The 12,499-nt window shown below is 44.1% G+C and overlaps 1 protein-coding gene across 1 annotated transcript in view; it reads right to left on the reverse strand.

Moving 5' to 3' along the window:
* The window catches only part of DTYMK (deoxythymidylate kinase), a 51,864-nt gene that overhangs the window by 22,039 nt on the left and 17,326 nt on the right, over positions 1-12,499 (reverse strand). The window contains exon 4 of the mRNA XM_077488438.1: positions 3,941-4,138. Within this exon, the coding sequence (XP_077344564.1) occupies positions 3,941-4,138 (198 nt within the window). The remainder of the gene's footprint in view (positions 1-3,940; positions 4,139-12,499) is intronic.

Genomic DNA, 12,499 nt, shown 5'->3' on the forward strand with positions numbered 1-12,499 from the left:
TTAGGACAGGGACAGTCCCACCCTCCTTGCTGCCACTGAAGGGCTCTAATCTGCCGGACTCACCACCCTGAGGAGTTCTGCGCAGTTCACAAACAGTGCCTGTAGACCCCGAATGCTCCCAGGTGCAGAGGAAACAAAAGCTGTGTCGGTGGCAGCCATCAGAATGAGCGCTAAACGATCTGAAAACGTGCTAGACTTCAATAAAATGGCCGCCCAGCGCCCCATGAAATTATAGAAGCTTTTACCACCTATGTGTTAAACTTTATACCTCGACTGTTAACATTCGTATCTTGTCTGCATATTTGGCAGACATATCCCTTCACTCCATGAGTGAGTGTACTAGACACAAGTTGGATGCCCCCCTCCCCTGCTGAGGAAACAATCAGCCATCACACAAAACAGTAGTATAGTAAGTTTAGTCACCTACTGAACCCCCATCTTTCGCGTGCCTTTAATGCGGCCTTGAAGGAAGGTATTCTTCCTCCTATGCTCCGATTGTCCCAAGTCTCAAGACACGCAAGGACATGCTAGATTGTGATTCTTACAGGCCTATCATTGTAGACATTACAATACTAGGTGCTGGGGCTAACTGCTTAAAGAAGATGGATCTCCTCATTGGTGCAAAGTGATCTGGGCGGCTTGGGGATCACAGGTCATTCAATGGGAATGAATATATGTAGACTCCTTCAAAATTGACAGTACCCCCATGGGCACTCCACTACTTGCGTTATAATCTCCCTGGATACCTGCAGGGCATGCAACAGTGTGGAGTGGCCATCTCTGTTTAAAGTACTGCAGCTTTACAGATTTGGACCTTAGATAATTGCTTGGATACAGCTCCTATATTCTAGTCTGGAGGCCCGGGTCAATAATTTTGTTTCTCCTACAGTCTCCATGTTCAGAAGAGCTTGCCAGGGGTGTCATTCATTTCCACGGTTATTCGCCTAGGCTATTGAACCATTGGCTGTCCGTATACAATCTTCATCCTCTATAGAAAGCCTAATCGGCACTAAAAGCAGCAAATTTCACTGTATGCAGATGACGCCCTTATATACTTTGCTGACCCCTCTGCTTTATGTTCCTTGCTACATGGGATGGAGAACTTTAGATTTAGCCCAGTTAATCCAGAAGGCCGAGATCACATCAGCCTATTAGATCTGGGAGCTGAACAGGCTGTACATCCGAACTCTCAACTCCAGATTATCGATTCCTTTCATTATCTGGGAGTGGTGGTACAATTGCCCCCAAAGAATAATTTATGCCCAGTTATTACTCGTGGGTCTCCGCAGAGCCAAAAGGAAGTTCACCTCGCACCAATCTTCTGGGACAAGTCATAGGTCTCAGAAGATTGCCCGGCCAATTGTATGCATGCCCAGCTGTGAAGACACAGCCTGGAACCCAGTCACAATGCTAGCGCTGGGGGGGGGGGGGGGGGGGGGGTGGTTGAGGAGCAGGGCTTTGGTCACCCACATCGCTGGACCATGGGACAGGCGAGTGTCCAGTTATTAAAAGTCAGCAGCTAAACTTATTGTAGCTGCCGACTTTTATATGGGTGGAACGCTGCTTTAACTTGCTAAAAAGGATTTTTCTCAAAATTTCTCTATGAAGTGGCCAACTCACCATGTAAAATCCCAAGATCTCTTTAGACAAATAGATTTCATCTGCACGGGCTTTGTGGAACCAATGTGCTCCAAAGATGGCTTTAGAGATCTTGAAATTTCCCTCATTTAGCAGGTCTGGCCTTCCCAAATTTTTTTTATCTGTATTATATAGCCTCTCAGCTGGTAGTGGTGCATGACTGGTTGCACCCATGTTCCACTAATGCCTGCACCACCACAAAGGCTGCCATAGATTTATCCTTTGAAGTCTCACAACATTTACCACAGGCATGTGCCCAATTACCATGGAACGACCATGTTATAGACCACATTATCTGACACTATAACTCGCTTCTCTAGGGGCACATTAACTGCCTCTCCCAATAATCCACTTTGGTTTAACCCTATGCTGAACGAACTTACCATCCCCAATCCACAACTCTAGGTGGTGTCAAATACCTCAATCATCTATATACTGAGCAAGGCCTTCTGTCTTTTACTCAGCTGAGAGCGGACTTTAATCTGCACTGCTCTTAGAACTCAATTTGGCTCCACTTCTCAATGGAGATATTGAGAACCAGATACAACTAAACTGGTTTTGGAATACTACTCTATCCTAATGGGCGATTCCAATCCTAGGTTCGCTGCCGCCCAGACCCATTGGCCTAACCTGAATACACAACGTACCGATAAAGCCTGAAATGAGTTTGTCGATACATATAAGGGCTCAGGGATATCCTCCAGAGATAGAATTATAAAAAAAAAAAAAAAAAGAAGAAGTGTAAGTGTTTCAGTCACCTCACTCCCTCTCGGATGTGAAAAATGGGCTTACGCCCTACTTCTGAGTGCTTCAGAGGCTGTGGGAATGAGGCAGACTTCAAACACAGTTTTTGGTCTTGTCCTATTGACTATGCATTTTGGTCAAAAGCGGGTTCATTTTTATCTACTGCTCTTAGTCTGCTCAATATTCTCCACCCTAGGCATTGTTAGTCATCTTTGGTGAAGTAACTATTCCTGCATATAGTAAAATGTTTGTTATGTATATTGTACTTTGCTAAAATTACTATACTCCTACTCTGATACTTAGATCCAGCTAACAAACAATAGTCTGCCTCTGTATAAACGTACTTTTAAACTCAGAAACGTCATCTCTGATAAACTGTGGCATAACTGGGTGCCCAGCCCTCTTACCCGGACATCACTGGTTTCTGGAACTTGTATGATCCCCTATAAGTATCTGTTATTTTTGCCAATGTAAAGCTACTGACAAGTTATAGCTGGTTACTCCTGCATATTGTGAAACTTGATATCTACCACCACTTTTGAAATACTACTATCATGTTTGAGGTGCAGGAGGCATAGATGATGGTGTTGTACTTGAAAGTGCATAGTAGGCAAGTGATTAAGAGGAAACTATGATTACCGTAACCGCTTGAGATCCACGCTATAGCCGAATGATGGCCACAGCTCGGACCTGCTTTGATGGGACTAAGTCTATTGACGTCGTCCCGTGCACGAGCGGCCAGCATGCCCCCTGAGGGGCGCGTGCGACGCGCTCTGTGATCAGCGAGTCTATGAAACTCACCTGATCACGGATCGGAGCAAGGGGTCGATCCCGACCCCTTACCACGTGAACAGCTGTCAGCCAATGACAGCTGATCATGTGATCACAACAGAGCCGGTAATCGGCTATTTTTCCTCCTTGCGCTGGCAGTGCGAGGAGAAAAAAAAAAAAAAGCCGATCACCAGCGGCCGTGAGAGGGACTTCAGTCCCGATCACGGCCAAGTCATCAGTGTCCACCTGCCCCCTGCCAGTGCAACCTACTTCTAGTAAAAGTGCCACCCATCAGTGCCCACAATCTGCCTCAACAGTGCTGCACCTCATATGCCACATATCCGTGCCCACCAGTGCCGCCTCATCAGCGCATTTCAATGAAGGAGAAAAATGACCTGTTTGCAAAATTTTATAACAAACTAAACAAGATTTTTTTTTTGTTTAGCAAAAACTAAAACTCCCAGATGTAATTAACCAAAAGAAAGCTATTTGTGGGGGAAAAAAATGATAATTTAATTTGGGTACGGTGTTGTATGACCGCGCAATTGTCATTCAAAGTGCATCAGCGCTGAAAGCTGAAAATTGGTCTGGGCAGGAGGGGGGGTTTAAGTGCCCAGTAAGCAAGTGGTTAAACATGAATATCCAAACCTTTAGGGCCCTTTTTGTCCCATTAGAATTTAAATAATGTTCCAATACAGAAGCAGCTGCAGACTACCTGGGAATTATATAAAATATTCAAGTAGTAGATTTAATATATAGACTGTTCAGGTGCATGTATTAATCTCACCTTCCAGTTAAGAGACTTGTCTTCCATAAGTTCAGCATAGCGTTTCTGCACTTCCTGCTGAAAAGCATTTGTCTCGTAACGTTCATTTCCAAAATCTCCACGCTTAGAAGCAGCCTCTGGACTTATGTCCAAAAAAAGAACAAGATCTGGCTTTGGAAGTCCCACATCAGGCTGCTTGCACCAGTGAAGGGAAAAGTTCTGTATAAAAAGAAAACCAAATTAACATTCTGTAACAGCTTGAAAGTTTCTCAGGTTTGTACATAGTTTAAATTTTGAAAGAGCCAAAAAGTCATGAAATTGAAACTTGCAGGGACAACTGGAGATGCAGCCTATAGAGTGGTGTGTGTCTCCTCAAACTCATTACTGGTTACTGCGCCTGTCCCACAGTGGACAGGCACAGTGCCTGGACCACTAGTGAGATAGTGTTTTCAAACAGCAGAGGGAGACCGGTTTCCCAACAATTCTATTTGCATATATAGCAACTTCAGCTGTCAGAGGTCCCCAACTACAGGAGAACAGTGTTAAAGATCCAAAGGAATACACAACATAACTGCTAGTCTACTGGCAATTTTTATACATTCAGTGGAGGGAGAAACAAAAAAAAAAAAAACAAAAAAAAAAAACACCCATTAGAATTATTGACGGTATTTCTACAAGCCTTTCAGGACAGCACCTTGTAGAGAGCGTAGCTCCACCTCTTCACAGGAAACACTGCGTGACAACACCCCTTTTAAAAGCAGCTGCTTCCACCATGCCATCAGTTGTTACAGAGAAATCCTCCAACATGCTGGAAAATAAAGCCGACAGTTACCAAGCCCTATAATTATACATAACCACCTAGGGAGGGAAGTAGGCTGCTGTCCTGAAAGGCTCATAGAAATACAGTCACCGGTAAGTCTAAGGTTTTCTCCCTTTGCCTTTCAGGACAGCACCTTGGAGAGGATAACCGAGAAGCTTACTTCAGGGTGGGACTACTGCCTGTAAAACCTTCCTACCAAAGGATTGGTCCGAGGCTGAAAGCAGATCCAAGCGGTAGTACCTTATGAAAGGTTGAAAAACTGGACCATGTGGCAGCCTTGAAAATTTGCTCAGGAGATGCCCCGGCCCTTTGTGCCCACGATACCACTACTGCTCGAGTCGAATGAGGCAAAATCCCTTCTGGAGGTTCCAGACCCAAAAGAGGCGTGTGCCTCTTTAATGGCTTGTTTTAAACATCTTCCAAGGGTGCTTTTGGAAGCTCTACATCCCTTACGAGTACCTTCCATTAAAACAAAGAGTGAAGATGATTTTCTAAAGTCCGTTATCTACAGATATTTAAGAATACACCTCCTAACATCAAGAGTATGGAAGGCTTCTTCCCCTGGCCCCGAAGGTAAAGGGCAAAATGTAGGGAGAACGATCTCCTGCGTACGATGAAAGACTGAATCTGTCCTTAAGACTACCCCATCTGGTAGAAATCTCATAAAGGGTTAATTGATAGAGCTTGTAACTCACTGATTCTACGGGCAGAAGTTACGGCTACTAACAAAACAGTTTTGAATGTCAAAAACCTAACGATGATCCTTCTATAGCAGGGGTAGGGAACCTTGGCTCTCCAGCTGTTTTGAAACAAGTCCCATGAGACATTGCAAGACCCTAACAACCACAGGCATGATGGAATTTGTAGTTTCAAAACAGCTGGAGAGGCAAGGTTCCCTACCCCTGTTCTATAGGTTCAAACGGAGTCTTCTTCAGTCCCCGAAGAACTAAAGATAAATTATTTTTATTTTATTTTATTTTTTTAAGCAGCTACCTGCATCTTGAACGTACTTGCTGCTAACCCCTTCTCCTATCCTCCTCAAAGAAATTCCAAAGCCAAAATTGTACTAAGCAAAATTAAAAAGTTCTCTGGAACACCAGGTATTATACACCTTCCAGACTTTGAAATAAATGTCTTGTCACTTTTTTCCCTACTTGCAAGAAGGGTAGTAATAAGTTTCTCTGATAAGCCCTTCTGTCTTAAGACTTGTTCTTCAGAAACCAGGCTGTTGGATTGAGATAAGCTGGATCTGGGTGGAGGATCTGGCCCTGACTCAGCAGATCTGTCCTGATTGGCAACTTCCAAGGAGGTTTCACTGAGGTTCATCAAGACTGAAAACCATGGTCTTTTCGGCCAATAAGTAACTATTAAGATAAGTTTCTGTGGATTTCAGCCTGAATTTAACTAACACCCTTGGAACCAGCTGAAAAACGGGAGAAAAAAAGCGCAAGATAGCTGGAAGTCCCACTAGTGGGCCAACACATCTATGCCGAGAGCTTGATCCTGCCTCTGAAGGGAAAAGAAGTCTGGTACTTTGGCATTTTCTTGTTTTGCAAAGAGGTTCACCTGAGGGAAACCCCAGCTCCTGGAGATCGTATCGAATAAGTCCTGATTTAGAGACCACTCGGCTTCCCTTATTTCTCTCCTGCCGAGATCTGCCAAGATGTTTTCGGTCCCCTTCAAATGGACTGCGGATAGAGCGGCCAACTTGTTCTCTGCCCATCTCAGGATTTGCCAAGCTAGCTCCATCAAGGTTCTGCTTTTTGTGCCTCCTTGCTTTGTTAAATATAATACTGCCCAACAATATATGGACATGCTGTTTCACTAGAACTTCCTGATAGAAGAGAAGGCTTAGGGGAATAGCCTTCAACTCGCTTCAATTAGACGACCTTCTTGCCTCTGGTTTGGAGCAAACCCCCTGAACCGTTTGTTCTTCTAGGTGGGCTCCCCACCCCCTATGCGCTGCCATCTGTGGTCAGTCTTCTGGTTACCGGGAAGGACCAGAGAAGCCCTTTTGAGATGTTTCTTTGGTTACTCCACCACCAGAGCGAACTTTTTGCTCTTGCCCCTATGACAACAACTTCTCCAGAGGTTCCTGGTATGACCAATTCCTCAAGATACCCGCCTGCAGTGGATGAGCATGGAACCTGGCCCACTGTACTGAGGGAATTGCCTCTGTCAGAAAGCCCAGAGCCGACATGGCTTGTCTTATGGAAATCTGAGTTGAATTGAAGTGCTTTAAGAACTGATTCCATCGTCTCCATTTTCTCCTGGGGCAGAAATTCTCTGTTCTAATGAATCTACTTCGTACCCCAGAAATCTTACCCTTTAAGATAGTATTAGGTTTGACTTTTGAAGGTTGAGAAGCCAACCCAAACTCTTTTAGATGCGCTTGATTTATTTGAAGATTGACTTCTACTTGACCTCTTGAGTCGGCAAACAGTAGCAGGTCGTCCAAATAGGGCACTATTGGAATCCCTTTCAGCCTCAGGGGCTCCAAGGCTTCTGCCATCACCTTCATGAATACTCTGGGAGAGGAGGAAAGGCTGAAGGGCAGAACGCGGAACTGCAGACGCCAAACCTCGCCTTCCCCCAGATTGACTGCAAGAAAATTTGTGATGGGGGTGCTATTTGAATATGGAGATAGGCATCTCTCAAGTCAATGGAAGCCATGCAACACTTGGGGGTCAGTTCCTCAGCAAGAAAATCGTATCCATCCTAAAATTTTTGTATTTTATGGATCAATTCATAACCTTCAAATTGAGAATCAGGTGGAACTTTCCTGATGGTTTTTTGACCAGAAAAATATGGGAGTAAAAACCCTTTCCCCTCTTGACCTTTTGGAACCTGGAAGATGACCTTGTTGCATCAGCTCTTGTAGAAGAGATTTCATAGCCAGAGCCTTCTCCTGATCCCTTGGCAGGTTTGTGATGTAAAACCGACTTGGGGGACTTTGTGAGAATTCTAGATGATAACCCTGTTTGATTAACCCCAGGACAAATGGACTTCTTGTCGTTTCTTCCCAAACAGGATTTCTTGCCAGAAGTCTCCCGCCTACTGGGAGATCGTGTTTTTTTAGGGGATTGCTCGGTGCTTCTAAAAAGTAGCCCACCTCTGCCTCTTCCTCTGAAGATTCCAGAGTCTTTTCTTCATCTGGTCTTTTTCCTTATCGGTTTGTTGAAAAGGATGACCTTTTTCTGTGGGAAAGCTTTTTGTCTGCAGTCCTGTCAAAGATAGTCTCCAGTTCTGGCCCGAACATCAGGTCCCCTGAAAAGGGAATTCCGCAGTTACTTTAGAAGCCAAATCCCCTGACCAAGTCTTTAGCCAGAGGGCTCTTCTCGCCGAGTTAGCAAGCACTGAGGATCTGGCAGATATCCCTAGACTCTGCAGAGGCATCTGCCATATATTTGACGGCCATAAGCAATGTAGGGAAGGACTCCAATATATCTTTTCTGGAGGTACCTGCTACCACATGATTCTTAAGTTGGTCTAGCCAACACTCCAAATTCCTAGCTACAACAACTGTAGCTGCCATTGCGGTTTTCAGATTGGCTAAAGATGAATCCCAGGCTTTCAGTAGCCCATCTGCCCTCTTGTCCATCACATCTTTGAGAATCCCCATATCCTAAGGCTAAATCAGTCTTCCTAGACACTTGTGAAAAGGCAGCATCTATTTTTGTTTTTTTTATTCCACACAAATTCCTAATTTTCCTCAAAAGGAAAACCTCCTTTTAAGGGCTTTAGGGAAGAACTGCCCTTTTTCTGGATCCTTCCACTCCTTTTTAATAGTGTTTTAAAACCTCCAGCCCTTGATACATATTGTCATGTACTGACAGCTGTTTTTTTTCTTCCTGGATCTCCAGGGTAGTATAAATTGCCTTGAGTATATCATCCACCTCCTCAAGTGAAAGTTTGTATCTAGATGATCTGGCCGCTTCTTCCTCCTCCGAATCAATGGTTGAGGGAGGAATGCTTTCCCTTTCTTCCTCAGACTCACTTTCCACCTGTATGAAAGTGGACGGAGGGAGACTGGACTGAAAGCTCTATTCTTGGCTGGAACTCTGGCCACGCCTTTTCACAAGGGAACGCGCTGTCCCTAGGGTCTGCCAATTATTTTCTCTTATAGAACATAAGAGCTCCTTGCACTCCTGTGAGGAATCTTTCTAAATCCGCAATGCAGGATCTGCACAGGGGTTTGGGCCAAGAGTCCCTTAAAAGATTTTTTGCATGAGGGGCAATTTTTCCCTGATGTTCTCTGACTTGGCAGTAGCTTTCTGAAACAGAGAAAACAAAATAATCCCAAGGTCCTTCTTTAGCTATAGCCTCTAAAAAGGAGAATGGATAACACCCACAACCAACACCCTAAGTGCCCAGAGTCTCACTCCTTGCTGAACTGCAAATAAAAAAAATTACACCAATGTTAAGACTAATTGTATCTACGAAACTATATTGTTGCAAAGACTGAGTAGAGGTGTATAGCGAGTGATAAGAAATATGCAAAGAATTACAGGCGATATCGATATTTGCCTTGTTCCTTATATGTACTATGTGTAGCTAAAAAGGCGCAGGCTTAATGTTTATGCAACTTTCTTAACCACTTGCCGCCCGCCCTATAGGCAATTGACAGTGGCAAAGTGGTTTCATAATCCTGATCGGACGTCATATGACGTGATCAGGATTATGAGCCGCTGCGTGCCCCCGGGGGTGCACATCGCGGCGATCGTTGTTGCGGGGTGTCAGTCTGACACCCGGCAACTACGATCTCGGTAAAAAGTGTCCAACGGAGACTCTTTACCACGTGATCAGCCGTGTCCAATCACGGCTGATCACAGTGTACATGGGAAGAGCCGGTGATCGGCTTTTCCTCACTCGTGTCTGTCAGACGCGAGTAGAGGAGAGCCGATCGGCTGCTCCTCTGACAGGGGGGGGGTCTGTGCTGATCGATTATCAGCACAGCCCCCCCGAGGATGCCCACACTGGACCACCAGGGGCGCCACCAGACCACCAGGGAAAAGGTAATCCTCCCTAGACCACCAGGGATGCCAGTCAGCACAATGGATGCCAATCAGTGCCCACAATAGGCATGCATTATTGTTTGGCACTGATTGGCATCCATTAGTACAGTATAACACCAATGCTGCCTATGAGTGCCCACCTGTGCCGCCCATCCATTCCAATTTGTGCCACCTATCAGTGTTCATCAATGCCACCTCATCAGTGCCACCTTATCAGTGCCCATCAGTGTAGCCCCATCAGTGCCCATCAGTGAAGGAGAAAACGTACATATTTACAAAGTTTTGAAACAAACAACAAAAAAAAAAATTTCCGGTATTTTTTTTATTTGTAGCGCAAAAAATAAAAACCGTAGAGGTGATCAAATACCACCAAAAGAAAGCTCTATTTGTGGGAAAAAAATGATAAAAATTTCATTTGGGTACAGTGTAGCATGACCGCGCAATTGTCACTCAAAGTGCGACAGCGCTGAAAGCTCAAAATTGGTCTGGGCAGGAAGGTGTTTAAGTGCCTGGTATTGAAGTGGTTAAGTCCTGACCAAGGCCTGGGGCAATACTTAACTAGCAGACGTTACCATATTAGGAAACCTTGTAAAAGCACTCTGGATTTGGCAATGGAAATGCACCATGAGTCACCAGTGTGCTCTAGCCAATGGCAGTTTGCCAAATATTACTATAAAGTAGTTGCTTACAGTTTTAGGTGTGTGATTTTGCTGTGGAACTTCTGGCTAGAAGGGTCCATCACCCATTTGTACTGTACATCTGTAATAAATCTGTCTTCTAATCAACATGACCGGAGTTGGCTGATCAGTAAGAGAACGGAATTTTACGGATATGGTCCTTTCGAGCCGGAAGCAAGGATTAGGTGGTGGATCGAACGGTTCCATTTGTGGGAAAAAAAAAAAAAGATAAAATTGTCATTTGGGTACAGTGTTGTATGGCCGCGCAATTGTCATTCTAAGTGCATCAGCGCTGAAAGCTGAAAATTGGTCTGGGCAGGAGGGGGGTTTAAGTGCCCAGTAAGCAAGTGGTTAAAAGGTCCCACATGCTGTATCAGTAATATTACTACAACAGAAAATTTCACACCTTAGCCCAGCAAGACACTTATCCTGTATGACTGTGCTTTTGATACAACCGCATATAACCATCCACACTTCTGCCAATACCAACAGATGGTGAAAAACATGATTGGACGGCCGCTATTGCTGAGAAGGTATTACCTAGGAGTGACCTTAAAGACATGCCATTACCATATTCTGACATGACACTTTTTGTTGACAGATCCAGCAGAAAGAATCCTGATGGCACGAATGCTACTGGATATGCAGTCATCACACAGAGGTACTGGAAGCTGAAATGTTACCTAGACCTTACTCAGCACAAGTAGCAGAATTAAATCGCTCTTACAAGAGCATGTACCCTAGCTGAAGGGAAAAAGGCCACCATCTACACAGACAGCCAGTACGCATTTTCTACAGTGCATGCATTTGCCCAGCAATGGAAAAAAAATGGTCACTTCTGGGGGCAAACCCATTTCACATACTGATTTCATTTTAGGATTACTCAATGCTATTCAGCTTCCAATGGAGCTGGCAATATGTAAATGTCAGACCCATACAAAAGGCAAAGACCCAATATGCAAGAGGAATATAAAAAAAAAAAAAAAAAAAAAAAAAAGCAGACAAAGCTGCTAAACAAGCAGCTAATCAATCTACACAAATCTTAGTACAACAGGAAGATATACAATTAGATCACACAATTTTGAAGGATATGCAAAGTTGTGCACCCCCATCTGAAAAACAACTTTGGGTCACAAAAGGATGCACCCTCCAGGAGGACATATATATCCATCTCTCCAGAGAACAAACCAGTCCTGCCAAAGTCTTTAAGTATGCAGCATTCTTGACCCATGGAGTGACATGTGTCAAAAAGGGGGATGAGTGAGATACTAAATAAAGTGGTAGCAGCCTATGGCTTTACAAACTACTCAAAGACTTTTTGTTCTCAATGCATTATATGTGCAAGATATAATGCTCAGGGGGGGCATAAAACCACAGAAAGGGAAGTCCCCCACGCCTCAATATTCATTCCAACACATTTGCATGGATTTTATTGAATTAGACAAATGTGAAAGGAAGAAATATTGTTTGGTAATCATTGATGCATTGACCAAATGGGTAGAGATATTCCCCACAGGAAGTGCTGATGCCTTAACAGTATCCTGTTAAAGCCTAAAAGATATCATTCCACGATTTGGGATACCAGAGAAGATTTATAGTGATAATGGTCCACATTTTGTAAATCAGACCATAAAACATTTAACAGAAAGGATGGGTATAGAAGTAAAGAATCACTGTGCATATCACCCTCAGTCAGCAGGGCTCGTAGAAAGACATAATGGGATATTAAAGAGCAAGCTAAAAAAGGCTATGGCAGAGACAGTGAAAAATTGGATGTACTGTCTCCCACTAGCTATTTTAAGCATGCACATCACCCCCACTAAGGAGGGGCTGAGTCCATTTGAAATGATGTATGGTAGACCTTAAAATACCTTTATTACCAAATCAAACCCACACAGAGGAAGTGGAGAGAACCTCAGCAGAATACATACTAAGATCATTAAAATAGAAATAAATTAACCAAGTGTGTTCCATTCCAGAAGGAGAGCCCATAGGAGAAGATAAAGTACAAATCGGAAACTGGGTCCTCATCAAGGTGATCAAAAAAGCACTGGCACTCCCCTAAGTG

This window comes from Lithobates pipiens, unplaced genomic scaffold, assembly GCF_037356315.1.
Source record: "Lithobates pipiens isolate NorthernLeopardFrog02 unplaced genomic scaffold, aLitPip1_a1.2 Scaffold_18, whole genome shotgun sequence".
NCBI classification, from domain to species: Eukaryota; Metazoa; Chordata; class Amphibia; order Anura; family Ranidae; genus Lithobates; species Lithobates pipiens.